Source organism: Microtus oregoni, unplaced genomic scaffold, assembly GCF_018167655.1.
Source record: "Microtus oregoni isolate MIOR12 unplaced genomic scaffold, Mior012 000002F_ref0000024, whole genome shotgun sequence".
Lineage (NCBI taxonomy): Eukaryota > Metazoa > Chordata > Mammalia > Rodentia > Cricetidae > Microtus > Microtus oregoni.
Genome location: NW_024543061.1, coordinates 54,350,603 through 54,364,482, shown reverse-complemented (window position 1 = coordinate 54,364,482; position 13,880 = coordinate 54,350,603). Strand labels below are relative to the sequence as shown.

Sequence of the window (13,880 nt, the reverse complement as noted above, 5' to 3'; positions counted from 1 at the left end):
ATAAGCCTAGGGCAGGCCCAGGCACACAGGAGCAGCACACTTTGGTCCTTAATTTATCTACGATGGTCGCTTTTATTCATCTTTCTGGATGAAAGAAAATCCTCTCTCTCACCAAGTGGGGGGGGGGGGCACGCCTTCAACCCCAGCACTCAGGAGGCAGAGGCAGCAAGCTCTCTCTTTGTTCCAGGCTATCCAGGGCTACAGTGTCTGTCTCAAGCAAACAAAAACAAAGTAAAACAAAAAGTCAAACTCCCTCTGGATAGAGACTCCGTCTGGAAACTTACAAGGGGTTTCTCTCAACTCCACTGAGCAGAACTACCTTCAAGGCCTTGACATATAGCGCCTGCTTCCCAGCCTTGGACCAGCTCTGCCGCCTGGGCTAGAGTATATGGTGCAGGTGGCTGTCTTTGCAGTTTCCGAAAGAAAACAGAAAAATCGCCCCTCTTCCTCAGAAAGGGTCCAACTTTCTCTCAGGGACTCTGAGAGGGAGCGAATATGAGAATGAAGCTGGACAAGTTTGGGGCCTGGGGTGAGCCTTACAGTTTTGAGGGGGGAGGCAAGAAATCCCCAAAGAGTACAAGTTTGAGGCCTCATTTTATAGTTCCAGCTGTTGCTCCCTAGGCAGAGGCTACAGACAACTGGAATCGCAGGGATGATGGGTTGAGCTTTGGTAGTCAACTCTGGCGGCAAGTTCCAGCCGGTGACACAGCTCCAGGCGGCTTTGCAAGCATCGCTTAGCCCCAAGATGACTCCAGTTGGTGGCTAGGGTGGCAGGTCGAGCATCCAGCGCCCTCAGCAGGCGCGGCAGGTCACGAAACAAGCGGTAGCGTGGCAGAGTGCGCAGAGGCCGGGGGATGTCGCCTTTGGTGCAGAGGCGACTGAAGTAGGCAAGCAGCAGCCGGCGTGGGGCAGCGCAGAGCAGGGTGCGAAGGGACGCAGTCTGCGAGTCGCTGCTGCCGGCTGGGCTGGGGCCTGCACAGTTCCACAGCAGCAGCACCGTGCCCTGCTCCCTCACCACGCGCTCCCGCGCAGCCCAGAGCCATGGCAGTGGTCCAATACGTGCCACATGAGTCCCCTCCCAGAGGTCCACGATGACGTCGCGCCCGCCGCCCAGCGCGGTCCGCAGCAGTTCGGCCAACGCTCCCACCAGGCGCCGCTGGGCCTCTGAGTCCGCTGCGTGCAGTAGTAAAATTGGCCGCGCTTGGCTTGGACCTGGGGACCCGTGCAACAGCTGAGTGGTGTGTGTGTGTGTGTGTGTGTGTGTCTGTGTGTGTCTGTGTAGCAGAGGACCGGAGCAACAGCTGGGTGTATGTGTGGTGTGGTGTGTGTGTTTGTGTGTGTATGTGTGTGTGGCAGGGAGACAGATCAGCCCTTCCCTTGAGGCCTTTGGCCTGCACTCTAGAGCGTCCTACACTCTGTATTCTTTATTCGTTCTGGGAGTCAGTCCTCCAAACTGAGCCTGTTTGGGGCTTAAAGACTAATGAGGAAAACGTGCAGCTTCTAGTGCACAGCAGGCTGGATTGTAAACACTCCCTATCCCATCCCCGCCCTCGCCTCCTGCGGGCTTGGTGGTACCCATAGAACCCACACCCACAAGCCCTTTGCCCTGTCTTAACCATTCCTGTCCACTAGGGGGCCTAAGACTAGCGGTCTGAACTTTCCCCTAGTTTGATCAAGTGGTGCCGGGAATGTCTGTCTTGGCTACCCCAGGTGAACTTACCTGGCAGTAGGCGCCGGCAGAGGAGGACCAGAATTACGCCCAGTAGAATGAGGAGGCCCAACAGTGCCAGGATCAAGAGCCCCAGGTGTCTATGGGAGACTGAATCCAGCCAGGGTGAAGCCAAGCCATCTCTTCAGTGCCCAAGCTCCCTCTCCTCTCACCCAAAAACTCACCATAAGGACACAAAAGGTGCTTCCAGGCAAACTGGACATCGGACCTCCACACCTGAGAACACAGGGCCCCCACTCACGTGAGCTAGAGCAAGCCTGCCCTCCAAGGGACGGAGTCCCCAATGGCTTGGGAATTCCTCCAGCTCCAGTTTTGGGTCTTGTACAATCCTTGAACTGACACAGACCAGGCCAAGGTGGCAAATGCCAGTGAGACCACAGTGGCTCCCACACTTGGCCTGGAATGGAGAGTACAGAGCAGCCACCAACCACTGAGAGCTAGGCCTTGTCACCACGCCTCATGAACATATAGCACCAGGTTTTCTCCTTTTTTATGGGAAGGCAAAATATCAGTGTTTTGTTTTTGGTTTTTGTTTTTTTGAGACAGGGTTTCTCTGTAGCTTTGGAACCTGTCCTGGAACCAGCTATTGTAGACCAGGCTAGCCTCGAACTCACAAAGGTCTTCCTGCCTCAGGGTTTTGTTTTGTAGATAACATATAACTAGTGACCACTAATTTCAATTTGAAACACTTGGCCAAACCAAATCCATTTATGGACTCTGTGCCAGGGAATCTGTGAGGGGTGGGGTAGGATTTCTTACCAGGATGCAGCTCCCCGGCTTCAAGAAGGGAATGACGAGGTCTAAAGTCACCGGGACTGAGCCCTGGGTCTGTAGGGACAAAGATAGAATGGTTGTCCCCATATAGGCAGATCTGATAGTGTCTCATCCACCTCCATCCTACCTAGATAGAGGACCCAATGCCACCTCCAGGAGACTTCCTCGGCCACCCTAGCCAATGTTGACTCTCTCCAGATATTAACGGCTGCAGCAGAGCGCGCGCTCTCTCTCTCTCTCTCTCTGTCTCTCTCTCTCTCACACACACACACACACACACACACACACACACACACACACGGAAGGTGGGCACAGTTATTGTCTTAGTCCTGGAGCATGCGTGCATCCCTTCATTCCCCTCACAACTAAGGAGACATCTTGTCCACTGGAGAGTGAGCCGTGGAGGCTGGAGGCCTAGGTTGGGCTTAGCTGTGGCCTTTCTAGTTCCTGGGTTCGGGACTGTTCTGTGGGCTTGGATGATACCTTCTCCTTTCCCCGCCTCAGATTCTTTATTTGCATGAGGGACAATAATCTTTAGTGGGTTACTAGAAGCACTAAATGGAAATATGCAGATAGATGCTTTTAATACACTGATAATGTTGAAGCAGCTGTTATTAGGCTAAGAAAAGGGGGTCAAAGCCTGTAGCGTATGCTCTTTTACACCTCCTGGTGCTAATATAGGCTGGGCACAGAGCAGCACTTAGGAGATGTGTGCTGAACTGAAGAGACCTGATTGCTGTCTACAGATGAGACCTGGCTCCACTCCTCTCCCCTACTCTGTACCCCTCACCTGCCTGACTCCACTCTGGAGGCAACTGACAAGCAAGTAGATGCTCTAGAGATCAAGTGTTTGCTACAACCTGCTATATGGAGCCCGCAGGCTGCCAGCTACAAGGCAGCCTTTGAGGGTGAACTGTGGAGAGCACAGGATGCTGGGTTAGCTGAGTGCTGCGGTTTGGCCATTGTGGTTTTTAAATCAGATGCACAGAACCAAGTTGGCTAGCTAGTCAACCAGAGCCGCACTGAACCGTGAGTCCTTCAGCTTCCAGGGGTCTCTTGAAAGTTGGTGAATGTGAATTTTTTTAATAAAAGCAGCCCCCACAGGCCCATAGGGAGTAGCACTATTAGGACGTATGCCCTTGTTGGAGTAGGTGTGACTTTGTTGGAAGAGGTGTGCCACTAGGGGCTGGGCTTTGGGGTCTCAGATGCTCAAGTCAGGTCTAGTGTGTGGCATTTTCACTTCTGCTTCCTGTGGATCAAGATGTACAATACAAGTCTCATTTACCTCTCCAGCACCACGTCTGCTGGCACGCCGCCATGATTCCTACCATGATGATAATGAACTACATCTCTGAACTGTAAGCCAGCCCCAACTAGAAGTTTTCCTGCCAGGCAGGTGGCGGCAGTGCACACCTTTAATCCCAGCACTCGGGAAACAGAAGCAGAAGGATCTCTATGAATTTGAGACCAGCCTGGTCTACACAGCAAGTTCTAGGACAGCTGGGGTTACACAAAGAAACCCTGTCTCGAAACACCCCCAGGCAGAAATGTTTTCCTTTATAACCATCACTGTGGTCATTGTGTCTCTTCACAGCAACAGAAACCCTAACTACGACAGTGAACTTTTATACTAGTGCCTTGTGGAGGCATGAGACCTGGGAGACGGCAGCTGGGGTGAGGGTAGCATCGATATGCAACGTAGGGCAGAGGAAATGACTCAGTAACTGCCTTTGCGCGCAAGCATAAGCACCTAAGTTCAAATCCCAAGCATCCAGATTTTAAAAAGAGAGAGAGCCGGGTGGTGGTGGCCTTTAATCCCAGCACTTGGAAGGCAGAGGCAGGTGGATCTCTGTGAGTTCGAGGCCAGCCTGGTCTACAGGGTGAGTTCCAGGACAGCCAGGGCTGCACAGCAAAGCCCTGTCTGGGGGAGAAAAAAAAAGTCAGGCATGGCAGCATATTCATGCAACCCCAGCACTGGGGTCAGAGACAGGTGAATCCCAATATCTCACTAGACGTCCACCCTAGCTGAAAACAGGGAGCTCTTGGTTCAGTGAGAGACCTTGTCTCCAAGAAATGAGGTGGGAATGAGTAGAAGACCCCTGCACTCTTGATTCACACCTACAGGTGTGAATATCTATGCATACACACGCTCCACCACACACACAAACTTTGACGGTGGCAGTGCCAGCGTCTAAGGGACTGAGACTTAGGAACCCCCTCCTGCAGGACCCCATAGGTTAACAGAGGACCAGTGAGTGATCCAAGGCTGGTCAGGTAAATAGTCCATGACAGATGTCAGGATGCAAGCTACAACAGACGGCAGGATGCAGGCTATGACAGACGGCAGGATGCAGGCTATGACAGACGACAGGATGCAGGCTATGACAGACGACAGGATGCAGGCTATGACAGATGCCAGGATGCAGGCTTTTCTGCCTCTACCACCCGGGGTCGGCCTCATTGAAGTAACAGGAACATTAGGGATATGCATTGGCCAAGAGAACCTGGTGGGAACCAGAGCCCAGCTAGGCTGTACCTGGCTGATGCTGTACACCGGAGGCATTAAGGTATCGATCCCCAAGCCTGGGTCACTCCAGGCAGCACTGAACGTAGCATGTGTTCTCGAGGAAAAGTGCAGGGTCAGTTGTCGACCCTGGGTGTCCATGCTCACATTCCAGGATGGGAGAGACCCTGTTTGTGGGAGGTGATCAGAGTTGGGTGTACTGGGCCTGGAGGTCACAGGTGAGGGAGGGTGAGGTGTGGAAGAAGGGACTCCTACAGACTCACCGCTCTGGTGGGGACATTCAACATGGCTGCTATTCTTAAAAGAAAACTGAGAAACACAGGAATGGCAAGTCAGCAAGATTCAGTCCCATCCATCCCTCCCTCCGCCCACTGCCAGCCTCCTGCCCATGGCTGTACCTTAAAGCAGAGCTGGGGGTGCAGGTCCACATTCCCCAGGACATACCGCTGTTAAGAAGAGGGGAGTTAGACAGGGAGAAGGTCTCTGGGCCCCAACCCTGCCCACCTCGGTTCTGGCGGGAGGGGGCTATCCTTACTCCTTCTGATTCCTGTGCTGTGGCATTGGGGAGGGTTTCACAGGGCACGAGTGGGTCCTGTCTCTGGCAGAGGGAGGCCTCCAGTTTCAGTGGGCAGCGGAGTGCCAGAGCCATGGCCATCTGACTGTGTTGGCTGTAGTCAGTGAAGTGAACTGACTTCCAGAAGTCCGAGCCATCTGGGCAGGTGGCAGGTCCAAGGATGAGGCTCCATCTCCCCACCCCCACCCCACCCCAGGGCGCAGGAGAAAATACCAGTGCACCAGCACAATTCCAGGCTTCGCAGGGGCTTAGCAGGCGAACACTCCTCCACCCCTCCTCCTTCCTCCCTCCCTCCCTCTCTGCCCAGCTTCTTTGGCTTTATCTTCCCACCCTGGGTCTCCATTCTGAATTCCCCTACTGCCCCCTATACTTCAAATCTATGTGGGCTCCTCTCAGACTCTGAATGTCATCTGTTAGCTCTTCTTTCTAAATCCTGTCCATTTTCTGAGCTCAGCTCAAGTGCCAGTTCCTCTGAGACCCTCTCTGCTCACGACAGTGTCCCTGGGTGTCTCCTTTCCTGAGCTGATGCCCTGCAGACAGTCCTTGATAACCCTGCCTAGGTATGGAGGCTTTGTGTGTATCGAATGTCATCTCTTCTCAAGGTCACCTCTGAGCATACAGCTCTCCAAACAACACCAGCCACTTTCCTGTGAAACATTCCACTCAAGCCTGTAAACAGTTTTGAATTTTACAGATGAGGGGGGTGGAGAGGGGCCTCTGGGGATAATCCATGGCAGAGCTGGGAAGTGAGCCTAGGTCTCTAGTTGGTCTTCTCAGGCCCTGTTCCCTGGGTGACCCTCTTCCACTCAGAATGTTCAGCACTCAGGAGCTGGTCTGCAGGCTGACTGTTAGACACCGTGCCCCCCCCCCCCCCCACTCCAGACAAAAATGTCCTCATGTCACCTGGGGTCTCTCTCCATCACACACACATGGGGGGGGGGGGGAGAGGAGAATGAATGTGCACCAGGATCAATACAAACAAGACTCACAGGCTTCAGGCCAGTGCTGGAAGGGACACTTTTTGCGCCTCACAGTATCCTCCTGCAGATAGGATGCCTGGGGAGCATAGAGAGGATCAAGGAAATGGCTTTTCCAGCATCATCCTTCGGGATCTAGCTTACTGTTAGGAAGCAGCTTGAGCTTCAGGACACTAATTGGGGAGCGATGTGGAGTATGGGCAAGGCTTAGGGTTCCAGAGTACGGGCAAGAATGGGAAATGAGGGGCTGACTATTCCTGTCTCCAAAGAACTGATCCCAGCAAGAGAGAGATCCCAAGGGTCACATCCCTCAATTTTAGGCTTTCTGAACTCCATTCTTGACTTTCTCAAGGTACCCAGGATTCTGTGTTGACTCCTTATTCTGGATTCCCTAAGAGTCCACTGGTTGTCTCCTCTGACAGGTTCTTGTTTCCCAGGGCTCTGTTTACATGCTCCTTTTAGTACCTGTCTTCCCTCTAAAAACATTCAAGACTTACAAGGAGAGATGGAGAGCTATAATAGAGGCTGGAGAAGCCATGACTTCAGGAGAAACACGCAACCTTGGCTCTCAAGAACACAGTGATGGCTGGTGGCTGTTTACTCTGTGTCTGAACTGAAGCCGAATCTGGACCAGGGAAGGCAGCATCCAGGCAGGGCTGAGATGAAATGGCCTAGGACCTCTACTTTGAGCATGTGTGGCTCATAGCCAGCACCAGTTTTCCCAAGCATCCCAGTAGCCTAGGCCTTGTGGAGTCTCTCTTCAGTGCCGCACGGCTTGCTCCATCACCGAGTCATCCTCCATCCCTAGGCCTTTGTAAGCTGACTTACTGGAGATGCGGTTCCTGTGCTCACCTCTATGCATATGCAGGGCAGGAGGAATTCATAACGCAGGTCTGCAGTGTGGCCCCCAGACACAATTCTCTGTTGATAAATCACAAAAGGAGAGGAAAAGAGACACCTAAGCAAGGGCATGGCCACTGTGTGCGAGGCAGGAGGATGCTGGGACCCTGGATAATACGCCTTGCTTTCCTCCTCCATGACAATGATTTCTCCCTCTCATAGGATCTTGGTTCTCTACTCTCGCCATTTGCTTGAGGTACTCTACAAGGAGTAGGGGTAGGGAAAGGACTGGACATTTCTTGAGTTCCAGCTGTATGCCATGCAGAGCGTTAGAAGCACCAACTCTACTAAAGGTTAGTATCACCGTGAAGTCAGACGATATAGTCATTGCAGACAAGAAGCAAGCTGAGGGACCCCAGAGAAGGGCATCAGTCTCTGCTCGTGATGCCCAGCTATGCACAGTGGCATCTGTGATGTCTGGAGGGTGAAGTGAACTTCTAGGACCTGGACTGTGAGATTGGAGAATATCATTTTCTGAGGGCTAGACCAAAGGTGTGAGAGGGAAGAGCACCAAGGCACATGTGACAGTTTGCTCAAATATCAGGGGACAACCTCCTGAGGAAATAACAAAGCTTTTGTTGCTCTTTTTCTTAAGACTCATGTACCCCAAACTGACTTCAGACTCATTATATATCCAAGGAAGGCCTTGAATTTCTGGCCCTCCTGTTTATACCTCCCACCCATTTGTACAATGCCAGAGGTCAAGCATGCTGGGCAAACACTACCAACTGAGCTACGTCCCCGGCCCTAGCAAAGGTCTCTTAATTTGACGTGAATCACACCAAGAGTCCTCTTTCTTCCTGGGAATACATACTATATTCATTTCTTTCTGGCCTCTCCTCTCAAGTAACATAGCCCACCACCGTTTCTGCTTAGTCCAAAACAAAGGCTTGATGCTACCTACCTCATTTTCTAAGGAAGTTTTAGACAACTACTCTCCTTGTCTGGGTCCCAGTTGCCCTCCCCAGCCCCCATTTGCTGAGAAATTATATAATCGGTCTCTTTACTGGGCATGGAACTCTATACCTGGGTATCAAAGGAACTGTTCATATCTTCACATTCCAGGGCCCACTGGTAACAGAGACGCACACTAGCCTCTGGGCCTGGAGGAAGCGTCACCCTAATAGCCTGTGCCTCAGGCAGCAAATCAAAGGAGAAGTCAGGTCCTAGGGAGAAGGAAGACTCAGTGAGCCTGGCTCAGGTGAGGCTGAAAGCACCTGCTGATGCGCGTCATGCCTACCTCCACGCTTCTGTGAACCTGCTCTAAGAAGATGCTCTGCTCCTTCTGTGTCCAAAGGCTGGGTCCTTTTGGAGCGTGGCCCTCTGTGGGAGATGGCTGGGGAGGGGCTGGAAATGCGATGGCCTCCATGAGACAGGAAAAGGCTGCCTAGCAGCTTCCTCTGCAAGTAGAGAACAGATGGTAGACATCACTATGTTAAGCCAGGATCCAGGGCATCTGCTTTCTGGTTCTGCCTTTGAAACCTGAGAGACCACAGGCAAATCGTTCAGGTTCCTTTCGCCTCAGTTTCCCTTACTGTATATTCACCCCTTTCTCAAACTCCCTCTTGTAGCTGGAGAACAAAATAAGGGAAGAAAGGAGTTGCGGGCCAGAGGAGAGCTGTGAATAGCAGGTACCTGGGAGGAGGCCGGTGTCCTGTGCCTCCAATAGAATTCAAACTTATGAGGACTTTTAGATTTCTTCACCAAGAGAGGGAACCAGCCCCACTGAAGGCCTGTAGGAGGGAGACACCCTTCTTACCTGGGAATTCTTTTTTTTTAATTTATTTATATTTTATGTACATTGGTGTTTTGACAGCATCTACGTCTGTGTGAGCATGTTGGATTCCCTGGAACAGGAGTTACAGTCGTGAGCTGCCATGTGGGTACTGGGAATTGAACCTGGGTCTTCTGGAAGAGCAGCCACTGCTCCCAACCACTGAGCCATCTCTTCAGCTCTTACCTTGGAATTCTTGGCCCCTGTCCTACCTGGAGATGTAACCCAATGTTGAGTAAGAAGTCAATAGAAATCAAGGACAGCAATGATATTGAGCTCCTTTGTTGGCAAAAATTATGATTCAGTAAAAAAAAAAAAAAAAGAATTAAGGCCCTTCCAGGCTCAGTCAGCACGGAAAAGGGAGCAGAAAGAACTTGAGAGCCAGAGGATGTGAAGGAGCAATGAGGTCTCTAGATGTGGCATGACTGTCATGTTCATGAGCCCACTGCAACCATGGTTACCTGCACGAGACTGCACCAGGCCGAGCCAGCGAGCTCAGTCAGCTTTCCAGCAAGTGGACTCACTGATTCGACTCAGTGAGTTACAAAACAAACAGAGCAAGACATGGTTTTCTATTTGTATTGAAAGGCGGAGGCAGGCAGATCTCTTGATCTTGAGGCCAGCCTGGTCTGCTCTGCAAGTTCCAGGCGAGCCAGGACTACACAGTGTGCCTCTGTCTCAAAAAGCTGAGGGCTATGTGTATGCGCGTGAATGCGCGGAAAGATGGATGAGCAGTTCAGAGTACTCACTGTTCTTAGAGGACCCACATGGTGGCTCACAACCATCTATAACTCCAGTGCTACCGGGATTTGATGCTTTCATGGGTACTATATGGATGTAATACACATATATACAAGCAGGCAAAAAACTCATACACATAAAACAAATATTAAAAAAAAAGAAGACACGATGTGGGACAATGATGCATTGGGAATTACCCAAGGGAAGGGGGAGGAATTGTGGATGGCGATGATCGAGGTGGATTGTATGTATGAGATTGTCAAATAATAAATAAAAGCTATTTTATTTATTTTTAAAATCTTTAGGTTTATTCATTTTATTTTATGTGTATGAGTGCCTTGCCTGCACATGTGTATATGCACCATGTGCATGCCCAGTGCTTGCTGAGGTTCCCTGGAACCAGAGCTACAGATAACTGTGAGCCACCATGTGAGTGCTGGGAACCAAATAGAGATCCTATGAAATAGCAGCCAGTGCTCTTAACAACTGAACCATCTCTCCACCCCTAATGAAAAATATGTAAAAAATAAATAAGACAGGGCTGGAAAGATGGCTCAGAGGTTAAGAGCACTGGTTGCTCTTCCAGAGGTCCTGAGTTCAATTCCCAGCAACCACATGGTGGCTCACAACCATCTGTAATGAGATCTGGCACTGTATCTTGGAAAGTGTATATATAATAAATGAATAAATAAATAAATAAATCAGAGAAGAATGATTTAAATAGAGAGCACACACTCCTCCCACAAAGGTAGGTGCTAATTATAGCACTTTTTTTTTTTTAAAGACAGGGTTTCTCTGTGTGTCCCAGGCTGTCCTGGAACTCAGAGATCCGCCTGCCTCTGCCTCCCGAGTACTGGATTACAGGTGTGCACCACCACTGCCCAGCTGTAGCATGATTTCTAATGGTGAAAAATTTTAAACTAATTTTTTGTGATGTTATTTTATTTATTTGTTATTGGTTTTTCAAGACAGCGTTTCCCAGTGGTTATGGAGCCAATCCTGGAATTTTCTCTGTAGACCAGGCTGGTCTCGAACATACAGAGATCCGCCTGCCTCTGCCTCCTGAGTGCTGGGATTAATGGTGTGACTTTATTTTATATTAATTACGTGTGTGTGTATGTATATTTGTGTGTAGGTACATACAATGAGTGCAGATGCTCGAGAGATCAGAAACCTCAGATTCCTTGGAGCTGATGTACAGACAGTTGGGAACTGCCTGACATGGGTGCTGGGAACTGAACTTAGGTCCTCCACAAGAGCAACTAGTACTCGTGACTGCTGAGCTATCTTTCCATCCCCCCATAACTTCTAGTTTTGTTTTGTTTTTTAAGATTTATTTATTATACATACAGTGTTTTGCTGCATGGTCGCCTTCACACCAGATGAGGGCGCCAGATCTCATTACAGGTGGTTGTGAGCCACCATGTGGTGGCTGGGAATTGAACTCAGGACCTCTAGAAGAGCACCGAGCCATCTCTCTAGCCCCCCATAACTGCTAGTTTTAAAGTGTGTGTTCAGTGTGTGCCAAGTAAGACGATGAAACAGCAGAGTGACAATCCCATTTTACAGATGGAAAGTAACAATAGCAAGTCCCTAGCACGCACAACTTTCAGGAATTGGTACCAGATGAAAGGTGGCAGCTCCACAAAGAGACAGCTGTCCCCTGAATGTCTGTCATGTTGTGCTATCCTAGGATGCTCATGTCCCTGTTGAGGTTAACAGGACAAAAAAGCGTTCCAGTATAACAACTGACACTTGTGGTTCTGCAGCTGTCCCTAATCCAAACCTCCGCTGAGAACGGCTCGGAGGCTGCTCTTCCTACCTGAAGGACGGGACATCAGATGCAGGCACAAACAGCAGGGCCAGAGCCAAGGCTTTGTGGCCAGGAGGGTAGGGCAGGGAGCTTGAGCAGAACTTCCTGTGTAAGACAGAAAGGGAAGTCGGCACAGTGGCACATGGCTGTAAGTCACTCCTTGGGAGGCTGAGACAGGAGGATTAAAGACGGAGGCAGCTGTGCGGTGGTGGTGCACACCTTTCATCCCAGCACTCAGGAGGCAGACGCAGGCGGATCTCTGAGAGTTTGAGTTTGAGGTCAGTCTAAGCTACAAAGTGAGTACCAGGACAGCCAGGACTACACAGAGAAACCCTGTCTCAAAGAAAAATAAAGACAAACAAACAAACAAATAAATAAATAAAGGATGGAGGCTTTGTATTACACGGTGAGACCCTGCCTCAAAACAAAACAAAAAGAGGAACAAGGAAAATGGTAGGGTCTAAGGAGGTCCTGCCTGTCTCCTCCAAACTGGATTTAAGGCTGGGCTCTGACAAACATTCAAGAACAAGCTTGGGTAAATTATTGGACAGGTGCCAGATTGCTCTTCCATAGAATGGGGTTGTTATAAGGACCATGTAACATAATGAATGGGGAAAGCTTGATAAAGCAGAATGTACCATAAAGTATGAAAGAGTATTCTTCCTGATCAAGTGAAGGGCCAGAGAGAGGAAGAGCCAACTTGTACAGAATGCCTAGAGGTTAGCCAGGGCGTTTATCTTATCCTCCCCATTGACTGGAAGCAACACTGTCCCCATCACGTGATCATTTCTCCGCTGCTCCTGTGCTCAGAGGCCATGGCCAAATGGCAGAGTGAAGAACATTGCCTGAGTATTCCTAGAGTCTGAGGGAGAATTACAATGCAAACCTAGACTGGTCCTCCACTTTCTCATTGAACCTCAGGTTAGAACCGAAATTGCCATGGATGGCTGAGTGGGACCTGGAACTCAGGGGAGCACGGGAAAGAGAAGCAGAACAAGAGCTAAGACTCACCGGTGGAACTCTTATCCTGAAGGTACAGGGCCAGCGGAAAGAGAAAGGAGAGAGGCATCATTAGAAGGGACTTGTATAAGGAGCATTCTCCCTGAACTGTGTCAATCATCCAGTTCTGAGGCCCACAGATGTCCATCCACGCCAGCTGTTTTCTTCTCAGTTCCACCCTGCCAAGGACCTCAGCACACCGGAACCTTACCAATCCCTTCAAGACCACACAGGGAACAATGAGGCCGCCACTAGAGCACAGGGATTTCAGAGGTAGGAAAAGGCAGGCAGGAGAGAAGGGGGAGTTCTACCCTGTGCCAAGCAAGTGTCCCCCTACTTAGCAGCAGGACCTTACCACACGGAGGGCCAGCAGACAGTGGCTGATCCGGCGTGGCAGGTAGGGACAGTCAACCTCAGCAGCAGCAGACAGGCTGAAGAGCAGCAGCAGGAGAGGCAGAAACAAGGCTGCCGATCTGGAGCTCCCCATGAGCTTCTGCAGGATCAGGACACAGAGACCATGGCTTTGTTGTCTGCAGGAGGGCAGCAGGGCCTGGCCCTGGAGTTGTGAGGAGCACAGGGTACCAGCAGGCGCTCTCACCTAGCCCTGCCCGGGATCCACCCTGCCCTGAAGCTCCTCCTCTCTCCTAACCAGCAGGCTAGGTCACATTCCTTCCCCTGAGCCAGGGCACTGATCAATGCTGTTCACTTGTTTACTGTTCTGTAGAAAGCGGTTCGGCTCTCCCGTCACAGGGGCTCCTGGTGTGGTGGAGAGTTAATAGGAAAGGGACCAGCACCCTGTTGTGGAGATGCACCCGTTTCTTAACCCCTCCTACTCCTCAGACACTGCAGATCCGACACACCCATTAGTTTGCTCTAGAACTTGAGTCTGCCATAGACAGTTACACATCTTTGATTTTGAGAATTAACTATTCTGCACTTATCTACACTGAATGCTGAAGATAAAGAAGTAATTGGTCCGTCATTTAAAGCCAGGCCAAAAAAATAAGTGAACATTATATAACACATGTTTACATATGTCCCCATATGCACTCTGGATCCCCACCTGGCTCCCCAT

At 50.6% G+C, this 13,880-nt stretch overlaps 1 protein-coding gene across 3 annotated transcripts; it reads right to left on the bottom strand.

Annotated features, from left to right (window-relative positions):
• Positions 1-45: 45 nt before the first annotated feature.
• Il17re (interleukin 17 receptor E) lies at positions 46-13,521 on the bottom strand. 3 transcript variants are annotated; one of them, XM_041635123.1, is made up of 17 exons: positions 13,404-13,521; positions 13,161-13,298; positions 12,818-12,833; positions 11,816-11,911; positions 9,114-9,211; positions 8,719-8,878; positions 8,505-8,644; positions 7,431-7,499; positions 6,591-6,657; positions 5,563-5,738; positions 5,426-5,473; positions 5,291-5,336; positions 5,040-5,194; positions 2,489-2,557; positions 1,894-1,945; positions 1,721-1,819; positions 46-1,212 (listed from the first exon to the last, which is right to left on the bottom strand). In XM_041635123.1, exons 2-17 carry the CDS (start codon positions 13,290-13,292, stop codon positions 629-631), a joined length of 2,007 nt encoding a protein of 668 aa, XP_041491057.1. In that variant the 5' UTR covers positions 13,293-13,298; positions 13,404-13,521; the 3' UTR covers positions 46-628. The 3 variants fall into 3 exon arrangements, with proteins under 3 accessions (XP_041491057.1, XP_041491069.1, XP_041491058.1); XM_041635135.1 differs by having other exon boundaries at positions 8,737-8,878; XM_041635124.1 differs by lacking the exon at positions 13,404-13,521 and having other exon boundaries at positions 13,161-13,346.
• Positions 13,522-13,880: the final 359 nt, after the last annotated feature.